Source organism: Varroa jacobsoni, unplaced genomic scaffold (assembly GCF_002532875.2).
Source record: "Varroa jacobsoni isolate VJ856 unplaced genomic scaffold, vjacob_1.0 scaffold_232, whole genome shotgun sequence".
NCBI lineage: Eukaryota > Metazoa > Arthropoda > Arachnida > Mesostigmata > Varroidae > Varroa > Varroa jacobsoni.
In genome coordinates this window covers 10201-26443 of record NW_019213134.1, presented here as the reverse complement: position 1 = coordinate 26443, position 16243 = coordinate 10201, and the positions used below count along the sequence as shown (strand labels likewise).

Sequence of the window (16243 nt, the reverse complement as noted above, 5' to 3'; positions counted from 1 at the left end):
ATTAGGAACTGTATGTTACTTACTTTCAATTAGACGTGAGTTTGTTGTGACCATCGGCGGTTGTTGCCTAGCTTTATAAATAAGCAAACAAATTTTATTTATTTATTATTACAAATTTATTTAATTATTATTATTATTAGTATTGGGATAAGAGTAAGTAAGAGACACTTGTAGGACGAATGGACTGACAGTGCAAGCCTAGATTAGATTTACAGTTGTATATTAGTGGTTAGAGTGATAGACTGGTGGTAGACGCTCTATATTTCCTAACAGGACTATTCATCTTTACGATCCTACTGACTATTTTCGACTGCGCATTGATTAGTCCTCTGTATTTTTCATACTGTTGTGCATGTTTCTTCGTTCGTCTTCTAATTAGCCGTATTACTCATCTCTCATTTACGGTACAACGCATTACTTCTTAGGGCGGCTAGACAAGTCGCTTCTATAATGTAAAGCAAAGCATGTAAAACCCTCGTCCTCTATGTATAACCCACTTATTATAAACAAGCGACATTTTTTTAGTAGGCGGATTTAATACATTAAGGCACACAGTTGGGATTGAGTGATACATAAATATCCAACGTATGGCGGACTTAGCCCCGGCAGTTGTATTTGGTTCCGCCGATACTAATTCCAACTAACGCACTTTCCTCCCCCGCCTTAAGTTTCACTTCCTGTTGGCCTGGGTTTTTATTGAATAGTACCACAAATTGGCAGGAAGAGTCAATGGGCCGAAGTTACTCTTGGGCTCCCCGTCGCCTCAGACGTGTGAAGCCCTAATATCTGCAAATCTGGAGCGCCTGTTTCTAGTGCAGTCTCGAACGCTAATTGCGCCCACTATTGCCGGCCTAGGCATTCTTTTTCCTTCAAGAGCTTTCTACCGTAGCCGCTTTCGACTCCCACTTCTTACTAGTATCACTACTAGCTAAACATCTTGGAAGCCGTAGAAGAAATCTAGCATGACGCATACTGCCCCTGTTCCATCTGTTTATTACCATCTACTTTACTCTGTTCTTAGCGTCTTCTAGTCATCTATTAATCAATGAATAGCATATGGATGAGCGTACCTTCTGTTGTTAACTCTCAGTGCACACACGTACCGGAAGGGGCCACTTCAGTTGTAAGTGGGATTGAACTATTTCATGTATCAAGTAATGATCAACCTTTACACCAGGTCAATCCAGCTATTTTCCGATGCGTGGTATCAGATATTGTAGTTTGAAACCCATTCGGCTAGCCGGTATTTCTCTTTACCCCGTTTGCCAGGTTCCAAGAATGATTTTCGCTCAATCTTCTAAGAGACATTTAGGCCATTTTTCCACTAGCGACTTCTTTTCGCTACTTTCAAATCCCATGGTGGCATCCCGACTAGGATCAACTACACCGGTGTGTCTACCATGCTGTGTGACTGCGAGATGCGCAGCCCCGTTATTTTACGAGTTTTAAAAAGAGGGGCTTTAAGAGCTTTGGATTCCGCGAACCTCCTTAACCATACTGGGGAGTCGAAGAAATTTACTAACTTTGCAAAAGACTTCAAAGGTCTACGTCTGCCAGCTCGTCGTAGATATTTAATAGCACTTTGCAACTGTGCCCTCCATTTTACTGTTTGTATCGGCTATATTAACATGGAGTGTTCCTTTAAAGCCTTCATTCGAATAGACTTCTAAATACCTCACCTTCTTTACCATCTTCATGTTTCTGCTCAGTTATTGAAGTTTAATTTGTGTCATCTCTTTCCAGTAGGCAAAACTTTTTCTTTTCACTGGAGCAAGTTCCAGCCTTGCTGCTGCCATCTCTTCATAGATTGCCTTCAACGTTTTCTTAGCGTAAAGTTCCAGGTCTGTAGCCGTCCTTGATTATACCGTGACCACCCAGTCGTCTGTGTAGACTAATAACTCAGCGCCACGCTGAAGATTTTTCAAGTGCAATACGTCGTCGTATACGACGTTCCTTAAGATCGAGCCCGGTATCGAGCCCTGACAAACGCCAGCCGCCATAGAACGTTATCGTTCTGTTCTGTTGGTATTTGAATGCCATGCCTATCAAATACTTTTTTGTTCGTTGTTTCTAGCACCCGTTTTCTTCCGTTTCTTAAATAGCTCGAAGAGTTTCTTTAAATATCGAGCTCATCTTGACTATAACGTGATAGAACTCAGTTCGGCGAAGCTAGCTTCATTGTGGCTTTCCCTCTACGGGAGGAACTGGAAGCTCCATACGGCCTGAGGCCTTCTTTTATTGTGAACTACATGTTGTGGTCTCTCTGTCTGCAGCAGGGTTCGACAGCGAATCTAAATAATGGGCCACCCATTTGTCCTGAATGTGTTTATTCTGCTAATCTCAATGACTTTATTCAGTATGCGGAAGAAGTTTGTGGGGCTTTTATCTGTTGACTGTTAACGTTCGAAAGGTCGTCTCTAAGTTGGATGAGGTGTTTTTCTCTTGGCGTCCGCTACCAGCAATTTCCACTGCGTCACTGTTACGCAATAGTGCTATTATTATTCCTAGGCAAATGATGTTGAAATATCCCAGCTCATCGGTTTTTATCATGGACTTAGATAACGAAGTGATGCGGTCCCAGTTCATACATATCAACCACACACATATAGGCTGTTTTTTGAAAGAAATAAAGTAGCTATTCCAGTCATTAATTTTGCTTTTACGTATGCCTATACATACAGAGGACATAGCTATAATTCGTAATGATGAAATAAGAGCTCTTTTGTAAAACATAATGCATATATATATATATATATAATTTAAATCAACTTACTTTCTACAGCACGAATGAATTATATAAATCAATCGCAAGTCGGTCGCCCACGATGGCGTTATTCCGTACACTAATAAGCTCTTTCCCGCAAATCCCACTTTAATCAGCTCTAAGTTGTTCGATAAAGATACACCAAACGCACTCATTTAACTTATGTTAGGTGTTTCCATATTGATTTGAGATGCGCTTGCCCCTCTTTACGTTTAGTTATCACTTATGATGCACCAAAGGACGCATGACAGGCAAGTCAAATCTGCCAAACAAAACGGAAAGTATACCTTTTTTCTGACATAAATATTATTCCAAATCATGTAATTGAAGCAATTCATTAGCAACATGGTTCCTGTTTACCGAAGTAGACGTCCTGCGTGTATTAGGCTTTCTACGTGCACGAATGAAGCAAGACACATGTTTATTTAACTACAATCAAGGGAGGCGTTTTGGTTTGCGGCGCGAAGCGAAATAAGGTTTCATGCATGAAATAAGCGGATACGCGACAATCAGTAACTCGCTGCGCAGTCGGTCCAATAATTGAGCGCATATAGCTTTTACTTTTGAAACCTTGGCCGTATAATTTTTTAGCTGGCTACAAGGTGCCAAGTTTGTGATTTCTCAGCTAATAACGAATTTATTTATTGGCGCAGAGCATGTACTTTGTATCGTGGGCGGGAATTCTAGTTTCGTTCAGGCAGAAGTCTGGCTATACAGCGGGTCTCAGCTATATTAAGCTAGAAAGTTCCGCGGCGTAGACAACTTCCCTTTCCCGTTTTCCTTGATTTGTTATTTACTTCTGTACGCCGTTCCAAAGCGTGTTTCCTGTTCTATCAGCGTTCTGTAACGGTATTGTGCTGTGAGCACAATTTTAACTTGAAGGAACTCCTAGGAGATGGAGGTTCCACGCGGAAAAAGGTATATTTTCGATACCTTCTGCACTACGCATTTCGCCGAAGCTCAAACTTGCTGAAACAGCTCAGGTCACTTGCCTTGTATACAGTAACGATGCTGTCGCTAAAAGGACTGTTCGAGAGTGGTTTACCATGTTTGAAAACGGCGGCCGGGACCTCGACGACGTCCCTTGCTCTGGTCGACCGCCTGAGTTTGATGACGACCATCTGAACGAACCTTTGAAAGAAGGTGGCCGTCAAACAAGTTGAGAAGTGACCAAAAAGATAAGCAACAGCCGTCATTAGCCATCTTAAATCTCTTGGGGCTACATAGAAATTTGGAGCCTGGGTATTTCACGAACTACTTGAATCCAACAAGAACAACTACGCTTAGCGCTATAGTTCAACATTTAGTCCAATCTCGAGCATGATGCGGCCATAGTATCCGATTTTTGCACTGAATTGACACCGGTGATACGAAATAGTGTCAACATGAATCAGAAATCGCAATGGTCGGCTTAAGAAAGAAGCCAAAATCCGGAGTTTAACCTGATTTCTAGCCAAAAAAAGTAATGCCTTGCGTTTTGTGGTTCACTGCGAATCGTTTTGCACGAATGACAATTGATCGGCCCGTTTATTCGGCCCACTCTCATCGAGTCTAGCAAACAAAGAGGCTCGTCAGACAAAATCAGGTCATTCTAGTTCTAGGACCAAACATCGTCACAGCTACCCGCCAGCAAAGTGAATGGCAGGTTTTGTTACATATTTTCCGGTCCCTGCGGATTTTTATTTTTCCCGCTCGCTGGGCAATCATTTCCATGGCCTTATCTTCAACACAGATCGATAACTCAAAACGCGGTTAGAACACTTATTCGAAAGGAGACCGGGCAGTTTGTAATGAGACGGTATACATAATTTGGTGGAAATCTGGGAGAAAAATGTGAACGATGACGAAGGGCATGCAATGTAATAATTTGTTGTCACAACAATAAAAAAAAAAAGTGGTATTTTCCATTTAGTATAAATTGCACATAGCACATTAACTTTCTTTCTATTTAATAGATAAGACAAGTAATAAATTTCCCAAACGTAGAGACTAATTACCGTTTAATATCGCTAGTTCTAGATATCTGCCTACGATACGAATTGTCATACCCAGCCGATCTTCATTTACATAACAAATGGCATATGCAGTACATGACATGTAAACTACTTTTACATTATGTCCAAACGTCATATATGTATATATATTTAAATTTAGGTAATACCTTTAGCATGTGCCGCCAGAGATATCCCTAACAGACATGTTTAATCAGTAGAATTGTTGTTTTGATCCCGGTTTTCATTCAAGGCCTGAATAGGTTAGGTCATTTTCAAGGATTTTTTCTCCCAGTCTGCGAATGGTTTCTTAATATAATCTGTGAATGAAGCTATACAGGTACCTCTTGATTTGTCGAGGTATTGCCCGGTGTCCACGTAGTAGTTTAATGGGTAACTGATTTGCTTGTTAATCTTAACTCGAAACATTTAGGTCTAGCTCAAATATAGCGTGCGCGAAAACATCATACGGAAATTCATTTTAAACTATGTTTCTTGAGGAAGTTAAGATCGGATGCATTATGCTGACTGCATTTGATTGCAAGTATTTCTTGCATTGCAGGACTCTCATCCATCAAAATCTGGATCCGGTATGTTGGGCCTTGGTATGGAACTCAATCAAGTATTACTTTGAATCGCATTATATTGGATTCACAGTAGGCTAAATGCCCCAAAGATGTAAAGAAACTTAAATTGTTGCAAGGAGACTCTAAAAGTTAAAAACAGGCAAACTGTTGTAGCTAACTTGAACAGCCCTGTGGTCAGCAAACAAATCCATCTTGAGAAAAACTTGTAACTTTTGCTTTGAAAATCAGGGAGTTTCGGAAACGGTGTTGCGAGTCATCAAAAACAACGTAGTAACCAGCAATAACACACAGTCGAACTTATCTATATATATATATATATATATATATACATATAGCGACAGCTATCGAAAAGACTAATAAATAGTTATTATTTGCAATTAGATAATAAAGTCCGGTAACGGATGTGTTGTCAGCCTCCGACAATATACCAATGCCCTGGTACCCTTTACTAACAGCAATGACTCCCCGTTCTACCAGAGCATGACTGGCTGTCCAAGGTTGTAAGACGAGGCCGAAAATACAAAAGCCACCGTTCAGGGTACGTGTATGGCACCCTTTTTTCAACCCTTGATACCGGTCGTGCCATTAGATATGTAGTTGCCACGCGGAACACGGTATGAAAAGAAGGCTAGGTTGTGAAGGACTGGTGTCTATGTAAAGAAACTCAAAAAAAAAGAGAAACCATTTGAATGTTTTACGAGGAGCACAAGGTCGAATAACCTACGAACTGGGCAGGTCTGTGCCGAAAAGACTTCATGTTAAGAAGGCACCGGAAACATATTCCAAGGGTCAACATAACTGCAACGAAGTCAAGATCGTTGGAAAAGTTTGCTAAGGGCACGCAGCCGTAGAAGCAATGACCAGTCGGAAAGCTTTTTAACAAGAGCGCTATACACTTAGGTTTAGCGTCCGATAGCTTCGTGCAGACACGCCGTTCACAACTTAATGAAGGACACGCTAATGCTGCGTACGTGCGGTTTCCCTGGTAGCAGAGACTAAGTACGACTGCTAAAAAATGTGTATATAGGTAGACATATAGAGCTCTATACATGAGAAACTTTGAATGAAAGTAATATATCGTAATGATTTCGTTGCGAAAATTTAAAAAAAAAAAAGAAGTTCTTTCTTGAGTTTGAACCATCCCGCTAACTGAAAGACAATTCAAGGGTTTTTAAAACCTATTTATTATTTACAATCATATCCAACAGCCCACATTACAAAATGCTAAGGGGCGAATATCAGCTGTATTTATAAGTGGCATATTTACTGCATTATACAAGCCGTACTCGAAACTGAGAGCTCATAATCCATCGTATTATTTTATATGAGGTTCAACAAAAAAAATACATATGTTTTTATCACGGTAAAAAACCGTCAAGCAGCATTACGGTAGATAGCGCGCCACTGTTGGATTATACACTCGTTCGCATCGCACGTTTCCAGACTGATTGACGTTGATAAAAATCATTGATTGTATTGTTGGTTAAAATGAGGTTTCAGCAGCTTTGAAAGTGTTCACTTATAATACACCTACGGTTGTACTTCGCAGAGTAACAAGTCTTCATGATCAAAGCACAGATGGCAACTAATTTAATTAACAAAATAAGAGACTACGTTTTGATACTACACAATCTAGATAAAACGTATTCAATCGTTTCATTAGTTCCCATTCAACGATTCTCAGAAACGAATATTGTCTACTAAATTTATTGGGATCGGCTGTCAATTCAATAAAAATCTAAGGAACGCAGCAAGACGTTTTGCAACGTATCCGTCCAGTTTGTAAAAAATTAGTAATTTTAGGAACCGATTCATACAGCAACGCTGTCTGTGATAAGAACCTGTGACTTTGACAACAGTTCGATTACTCTGCATTATATTTTTGAATAGAACGAACAGAACATTGTCTTATATGAGGTATACTTGGACTCACGCAGGGGAACTCCAAACATAGCCTTAATAGAATGTGCCATTCTGCATAGAGCTACGAGTATTATTATTTTGCTTTGTTTATAGAGCGAATCTTTTTCTCGGACGGAAACCTACGCAAGATTCAAAGCTGCGATCTAAGCGGGGCTAACGTACGCGACGTGGTGACAATTGGAATTGAGACGTTGGGCGGCCTCGTAGTGGATTCGCGTGCACGAAAACTTTATTGGACTGATGCGGGGCCACATCAGCCGCGCGTCGAAGTTGCTGAACTTGATGGATCGTATCGGCGCGTGCTGCTTTGGCACCAGGAGATGGACTCACCAAGATCTATAACTATCTACCCAGAGAAAGGGTAAGCAACATCAACCATGACAGATCCTTGGTTAGCGTGTAACAAACGATAGAGGAAGGCCATATTGTTCTGCAGGTCACCAAGTCTTTGGGAATGCATTAATCAGTACACTCTGTTTTCGTTAATTTATCGGTATCTGTCGACCCAGTCGCTAAACCAATAGCCTTACGAGAAAGCACGTACGGCACGACATGCACGGCAGGTATCAGGTATTGCCCAGTATAATTTATGGAGTTAATACACAATACTATAAGTATGCCCACGGTGTCACTTTTCGTTTCGTTCTCATTTGTTGATCAACCCCTGCTCAGTTTTTCTTTCTGTTCCATAACACGGAATTTCTGTTTCGGCGCATTGAGCCCGACTGAGAGCTTAGCACGCGGCGCCAGTTAATAGGGCAAACTAAAGTTGCGATAAGCTATTCTAGAGAACGGGTCAACAATATAATGTAAATATGAAAATCAAAGTAAGAAATTGCCGAAGACACTCTTGGGGAGACCAATATCATATTGATACTACTGTTGTTCCGTACTTGTCAGGATCGTTTTTGGATGGGCTTTTAAGCCTCTAAGCTTGCTCGCGAGCGTGAAATCGTCAACTTTACCAAAAGTGTTGTAAAAATCAAGTATTCATTGAAAATCAATGAAAAGTGTTAGATAGATTCAATAAATATTTTATCATAAATATGGATAGTCTAGTCGACGATCTGTTATGTGACAGTACTTTTTGGGGAGGGCAACTCAATTCATAGCTTAAGTCCATTGCGCAAATTTGAATCTCTTGACATTGTAAACCTCAGTTCTTAATACAGTTTCTTAAATGTAATGTAAGCGATGCTTCTCCATTTATTTTCGACGATTATTTTTCGCACGAGGGTTGGTAAAAATGGCCTTCAAAAAATGTTGTGTTAGTACCAAATCTACGACTACCGGCTGATCTGTTTGCAAAATCGGAATCAGCTGCGGCAAAAGCATTTGAGAATATGTCACACAAATGATTTTAAACCAAAACCCTGACTCTCTTAAACAAATGCGCTCTTTGCAGATTTTATTGATTAGAATTGTAAATTAAATTTACTGCAATTCGGGCCCTCTTAACACAGTGAACCAGCAAGCTACGGGCCTAATGCAAATAGAGTGTTTGTCCTATAAGTACACAATGTTAAATGTTATCGCGTCGCCATCGAACCTGCGGCCATCACAGATATAGGTTTAACTGTATATTTAAGGATCGGTTGATTTCGTTGGATATGTATACAAGGAGTGACGGTACACGTCTAACTACAGTTCCATAGCGTTTTAAATTTGAGCTACTTCTAATATTAGTGCAGTAGACGCGCACCAGCGAACTAAGATCGGTATTAAAATAAACCGGTACTAAATTCAGCCGCTTCGACATTTTACTTTGCAGAATTTTTACTAACTATTTAGTAAGTCCACGGACTTTTACGTCTGACAGAAAACTCACACGGAAAACCATTGTACTGATCATTAGAAATGAATTTGGCACCTGGTCCTATCTAGGCTTCTGTTATAATAAAGTACTGCATCGACATTGTATGAACCCGTTGAAGCACTAAGCATAACTACGATGTCAGCTTTGCTGTAGGATATAATGTTGCGTGCTTATTCTATCTAGGTGGATTTTTTGGACTGATTGGGGTAATCAGGCACGTGTAGATCGTGCTGATGCAGATGGCCGAAATCATAAAAATTTGATTAGTGGAAAGCTTGGTTGGCCGCACTGCATTGCTGTGGACAAACAGGCCGGACGACTGGTTTGGGCCGATGCAAAAACACATGTAAGTTACCAATTAGATTCTAATTTCCTCGTTTCGTCAAACCTGTTGTCCATTTATAAGTACATATATGTGAACAGGAATGTTATATAGGAACAGGAACCAGCATTGGGTTATTTACTAATTTATACTCAAAGATAAGAGTACTAGTGGCATAACTCATGTCAAGCAGAGAAATTATGATACGAATACCTCTCACTCTATTAGACCTCATTTGCTAAATGAAAGCTTTCAATGTAAAAATGAAACACACATCCTTGTATATTAATGTTATATATCAACATTCTGCAACCTAAACTAGTCGTTATATTAAAAACTCGTCACTATATTAAAAAACAAGAAAGTTTATTTTACATATTATAATATGTTTATCTGCTCTCCTTTGTTAGTATTTTAAGGTAGGCGAAATGTGCAGAATAAGCAAAAAATTTACACACTCCTATAAAAGAGTTGTTGTGAACTCTGTATGTAAAAATAAAGTAACTTAACGAAAAAAAATCCAATTGGACAACAAACGTTTCCATAAAACGTAAAGCATCGTTATTATCATTTGTCGATGCATCTCTAAGCAGAGGATCGAACGTGCAAGGGAGTCGAATTTTAAGATGAAGGTGAAATTATAAGTTTCGCTGTGCTTTATAGATCTAACGCCTGTTAGTATTATCTAATACCGTACAAATAATCGAAAAGGCCACCGCTACTAAAATTTAATTATATATATATCGATGCATTATTATGTCTAAGAAATGCCAGTGTCTACTGCTTAGACTAATTATATCTCATTAAGCCATTTTAAAGCATAGGAAAGTTGTTTCCCCGTTCTGTTCATAACATCCGTAAGAATGGGCCTATTAATAAAAACGGATCTATACGGATCATTTTTATTTTATTTGTTGAGAATATTTTTCCATCAGACGACAGCTGTACAGTATAAACAATAAGGTTTTTCACTAGGGCGCCAATTACTAAAGTAATCCTATGTAGAATGTTGCCGCAACTGTCCTAGATTGGGTTGCAAAAGGGAATCTCTATGCGTCGAAAATGGCTCCTTCTATTCCTAGCTAATTCGTAGCCAGGACTTGTGCCTTACGCGAGGAACGTAAACAGGGCTTGATAATAACTAGGACATTTCTGTAATGATTACTAACAGAAATCTTAGTCAGTTACTCCTGCAGGGACAAGGCATTGTGTCCTGAGAATGTTGTACTACCGAACCGGTAAATGTCAATATGGAACAAGAATAATGCGAAGTACTTTCATTAAATTTTATGCACCTTTTCAGTTATTCAAAGCAGGCTTTGGATGTAAGAGTGATTTTTTACTAAAGTAAGCTTGTAGTAATGTATTTCACATTTATTTTACCAGAGTTTTACTCGTTTACGCTCTTTGATACTAGTTCCATTGATCTTCCCACCTAGCGATAATATTTGAAGAACTATTTATCTTAAAAGGTTTTACCCTGTAATGTATCTGCCATTATTATTATTTTTATATTTGTCCGTATTAGTCATAGGCGAAAGAAATATTTTGACATTGTTCAATGACCGCTAATGATTAAGCATTTGTGGGACCTCCTGCTGAGTTCTTGATGCAAGCATTATGAAAGCAATGCATTATCAGGATTATCGTGATCTTCGATAAGCCATATTATTTTTTAACTTTCATATTGCAGACGCTAGAGAGCATCGATCTGGACGGCAAAGACCGCAAGGTTGTGCTGAAAGATCTCCCGTACCCATACGGCGTTACGGTATGGAACGGAAGATTGTTTTGGACCGATTGGCAAACCCGAGCTATTCACGAGGCGTCCCAGCCTCGGGAAAAGTTAAAAGGCAATCTGGTATCTATCATGGATATCCACTATTTCGACCTAGAACGAAAAGGTAACGACACGCGCAAACATTCACACTACACAGGTCCACTCTGTGGCGCACACGTAATATTCGCCCCACACTGCCATCCACTCACACACCCACCCACCCACCTTAATCGTCTTAATCGACTGGTTCTATTCTCGCATTTTTCGTGTACCTCATCTACTAGCTCCTGTTTTGGGTAACCCTTGCACGTCGATGGTATATGATCTCCGGATAGGCGACTAGCGGTGTCGCAATGTAGGGCCACGACTGAAACAAATCACATGGAAGCCGCTACTAGCTCATCCGCTCTTTTCCGCTTGGTTCCAGCTCCCCTTGCCTCCATGCTTCTGCAGGGGCATTCGGGTCCACCTAGTTCCGAGAATGCGCAACGCATACTGCTGCTGTATTCCAGCTGCTTTACTACTTGGTGAGACTACGAAAAAAATGCACCGAAACAAACAAACAGACTTCGGCAGGCTTTTCCGGTACGGAAAGGGGCCCAAGTTGCCATAAGAAGAATATGAAGACATAGTCAGTGAAGAAACAGCGAATACAGTACCGGACACAGAAGCAGAGGATTTAAGAAAGCTAGGGAATAGAAGAAACGAGATTCTAGACCTCTTCCTGGCTGTCAAGGTAAATTTGGTGGATACCTGTAACTAATGAACATCCCTTGAGTGTCCGGGAGTCGACTCAGTAACGTCGTAGGTTTGGCAATAGTCGTTGATGGCCTTAGACGTTGTAATGGTAGCAATTCCCCTCGCAGCGGAAGCAAGCCCTTCTATGAGTTGCCGAACCCGTCGCCGATATGACGTCACACAGTTCTCAAAACGGGGAGCTGTTGAAAGGAAGGTTGACGGGGGCGGCGTGGGCACAGGGATGGTGCAGCGTAAAAAGCAGGACAAAAAGAGGAAGGACGGGATGTATGAGCCCTCCTCACTTGCCCCTGCTGGCACTGCTATTTGGCAGTTTGTGAAAAAGTAAAAGCCGCTTACAAAGAGCCGAAAGAGAGTGAAATCGCGAAAAAGCTCGCCTCGAAAAAGACCTCGACGACACTGCGGCTCCTATCACTACAACTACGACTACGATTAGCTTCAGCTGCTAGCGACAGAACTCAGAGCGATGTAAAACTACCGAGAAAAAAGGAAAACGAAGAAGTCCTAGTGTCATCCGCAACGCAAACGGAAGAGGAGAACCACACTGAGTTGCTGCCTCAATGGTCGAAGAACAAAGCCTGTTCCAGGCACTGCATTGATTTCTCTCCAGTTGAGCTTTTGAGATGACTTTCAAACGATAAGTTACTTATGTAACTATATTGTTTTTCCGCTGCGACGGACACAGTTCGCTAAGTACTTTAACGTGGTATTGTTTGCTTGTGTGATTTTCACAATATACTTGCAATACGCTATTTGCGCAGCCGTGCAGTTCACAGGGTAGCATTCGTATCACGTAACAAAGAGTGTAAAGTCACCATTTAAGTCAACAAAAATACCGAATAATGATAAGCCCTCCGGGGCTACCATGTGTTGAGTATTCATAACGCACACATTTACAGCGTAATTTGTTCAGTTTTTAACTTTAGTCGATTTCGTCGCAAACGGTTTTCATTGTCCTTATCATTGTTGGCTCGTAATTTATAGGGCTATACCGTTATTTCAGAAACAAACCAGTGCTCAAAAAGAAACGGTGGTTGCTCACACCTCTGCTTGTCATCACCCCGTGGCACTTCCTGTCAATGCCCGACAGGTATCGAAATCCAGGAAGACGGAAGAACTTGCGATGCTCGTGAGTAGTTATTTCAATCGTATGCAGCAATGCAGCGGAGCCCACATTAAATTTTGTATAAAAAGTAAAGTAGCTGCTGAATTAAATGTTGCATCTAAGTTTATCTTGTTCAGATATCTGACAGATGACGTAATATAATAGTGAAGCCTATGTCATAAGCCTAACCATAGAAGGTCAGTGATCAAATTGCTTTGAAATTTGTCGTTACAAACGTTTTGCTATTTAATTGTAGACATTAAGGACATTTATGTTTTGACCATACAATCAACTAGTTTTGCGTCCCGTGATAGTCAGAGAATTATGCCGAACACGTTTCATTTTAGTTAATTGCCGTCTATCTTGTTATTCTGTTAGTTCTTAAAAAAGTAGTTACTGAAGCAATGAACAAACTTATAGACGGGGATTATTTGTTCGGTTTTACAGTGATTTATTACCAAATATTGTTACGTCTAGGAAGTACTAGAACGTAATTTATTGACAAGGTGGGTCAGATTTATCGTAGCTATTGCGACCTTTAAGATCTTTACATCAACGCTGAGTTTTACCATTTAGGTGCACTTCCAACCATAAGTGTCCACATACGCTATTCATTGAAGTTGATGCTTTTCCCAATTATTTATAGTTTTTGGCATCTGTGACCTATACTTGAGCAATGCGGCCTTATGTATACCTATGTCGAACGGTAAACCTCGATAGTTCACTCCTGCTTACCCAAATTCCAATAATCATAGGTAACACAATGTTACTCAATTTTAATTATATTAGAAGCCAGATATATTTATTTTTATGTCACATTTTGACCAAATATAAGTAATAATCCTATCATAATACCCACGAGATCTATTAAGTGTGGTATGACATTTTGAAAATACTAATTTTTCAATGCCCAAATAAAATATTCGATAATTTCATTTTTTAATTTAAGGAGATATTATAATTTATAATATTTCGAAGCGCACTGAATTTCTTTTACAACATAGCACAAATATTTATAGCATAATTGTTTGAAATGGGAGTTGTCGGCAAAACATAGTATAATCAAAAAATTATTTCTACCGAGAAGAAAGTTCAAATGAATCGGACTTGAGATATGCATTGCAACAATACCTATTTGGCTGAAGTACGGGAAAGACTAGCGAATCAAGCGGGGCAAAAATTTCAATGTTCAAACTTTAAATCAGTAATGGTCAAACAAACGCCGAAAATACTGTAAAACTTCGAAGAGCTCTATAATATATATGAATTTGAGCAAAATAAACATATTTTATCTTAAAATGAAATGGGTTTTACCTTGAAAGGAATATCGGAAGAAAATTAAATTTACTGTATTGAACTGTATTTGACAGCAGGTCTGTGCGAACTGGCCGCGTGTTCTCATGCTTCAATTCCGCATTGTACCACTTCTTAGGAAAACTCATTCTCTAATCCTCTGTATATAATATGGGGACAAAAGAAAAGGTACACAGCATCGAAAATACCTGCAAGATCCATCGTTGCGTAACGACGAGAGAGAGTGGCGCATTTCGCTTGAAATCTACCGAAGCCTACGATGGTTCGTGGGATCGAGTTTCACCAAATGCAAAAAGGATTTTTCATCTTCCCACAAACATCACACCACCTACTACGTGGAATATGTAGAATGGAAATTTGCCCTTCCTTCCTTCCTTCCAGGGGGCACACAGAAAGGATACTCCTTTGTGATGGTTGAGTTGAAACGTATCTCCCTTCGTGGACATGCGAGGCACATTGACATTAGGCACCATTAGCTTTGCGTTAGAGGCATTCCCGTTATGTGATGCTAAGTAAAAGTTAAAGGTTCTCAATATGTTGACGACGGGCTATTCTAGGTTATATATATATATATATATATAAGCCAGCTGTAATAAGAAAACGTACTCACAAAAACGTTCCCAAACTGCGTATACTTCTTTCTGTCATCTTACTATTTCAAAAATTGTGTGATCTTTGTGGATTGTTTTAAAAAAGCTATTGGCTAAATCAAAATCAAGTAAACGATGTCTGTGACTTTCATCGAACTTCTTCTAATCTAATTAGAGTACAAATCTGAGTTGGTCCTATATTTGTGTTATACAACCTTTGGAATTACAGTTTTTATTTCAGTAATACGCTGCCGTCTTCCTAAGGTGACGACCATAAATATTGCTATGAGATTTACTGTTCTGGAGTTGTACAAGTTTTTAGTCATAAAATTGATTCTGACTGGAAAGAGCTGTAATTTTTACTGTTAAAAACCCGATATGATTTTTTCCTCTAATGTACGCTATAATCGTACCCGTGCATAAATTAAGTTTTTGGAGGACGTACAAATCGAAATTTTTCAGCCTAACCAACCTGTGATTTTTAGGCAAAGTCAGTCCATGACCATTGTCACCCACAACAATAATGGGTACAACACGCAGCGGTAGTATCAGCACACGCAGCCAATCCCTTAAACCAGGAGAAAATGGAATCCGAGAACCTAACAGAGACAAAAGGGCGTACAGTCAGGCCTGTGGATAGAATTTAGTAGACAATAAATAACAAGGTGTTCTCTCTAATAAACAAATAACTATACCACGAACTCGCTTCATGGGTAAAAGTTTATTTATCAGCTAATGTATGCAATGAAATTTATTAGCATTGATTGTCACTAAGAACTCCGTTCAGCTCATTAACATCTGACACTTCTTCGTAGACTTCGTACTCCGTGTATGCATTCTTCAACTTCAGTGCAAATGTGTTATATAAAGAGCTCAATTGCAAAATGTACAATTAAGTCATCTACTGTAGCTTCATGTGAGCTTAAGTGCTCCGAACAAGACACATCTTACTGGTATTGAGTGAGCTGTAATAGCTGACCTACAGGCCATTTTATATTCTCTCAATAAAAATAATAATATCAAGTGCTCTTTCTTAGTTCCAGCGGCACTACTTCTTTTTGCCAATCGTGAGTACCTACACACCATCTCAATGGATACTCCTGACCGTACAGACGTATTACTACCCATTACCGACATTCAGGACGCTGTCGCTCTTGACTTTGACTACGAGCACAAAAAGTTCTACTTTACCGACGTAAAGTTGGACGTTATCAGGTCAGTATCGTTTCATTTTATCTTTGATGACGACAAACTTTTACGGGCGGGTCGCACGACGCTCGCAGCGGTGCCCTCTT

General features: G+C 39.8%; 1 protein-coding gene and 1 long non-coding RNA gene across 3 annotated transcripts in view; one reads left to right on the top strand and one right to left on the bottom strand.

Moving 5' to 3' along the window:
* Nucleotides 1–16243, top strand: part of Lrp4 (LDL receptor related protein 4) — a 152757-nt gene that overhangs the window by 126339 nt on the left and 10175 nt on the right. The window contains exons 20-24 of the mRNA XM_086973652.1: nucleotides 7359–7626; nucleotides 9265–9427; nucleotides 11097–11307; nucleotides 12943–13068; nucleotides 15986–16163. Of these exons, the coding sequence (XP_086829778.1) occupies nucleotides 7359–7626; nucleotides 9265–9427; nucleotides 11097–11307; nucleotides 12943–13068; nucleotides 15986–16163 (946 nt within the window). The remainder of the gene's footprint in view (nucleotides 1–7358; nucleotides 7627–9264; nucleotides 9428–11096; nucleotides 11308–12942; nucleotides 13069–15985; nucleotides 16164–16243) is intronic.
* LOC111273854 (uncharacterized) lies at nucleotides 24–16103 on the bottom strand. 2 transcript variants are annotated; one of them, XR_002688076.1, is made up of 4 exons: nucleotides 16032–16103; nucleotides 15421–15547; nucleotides 14547–14792; nucleotides 24–71 (listed from the first exon to the last, which is right to left on the bottom strand). It is a non-coding gene; the product is annotated as an uncharacterized LOC111273854 (long non-coding RNA). The 2 variants fall into 2 exon arrangements; XR_015316117.1 differs by having other exon boundaries at nucleotides 15421–16042.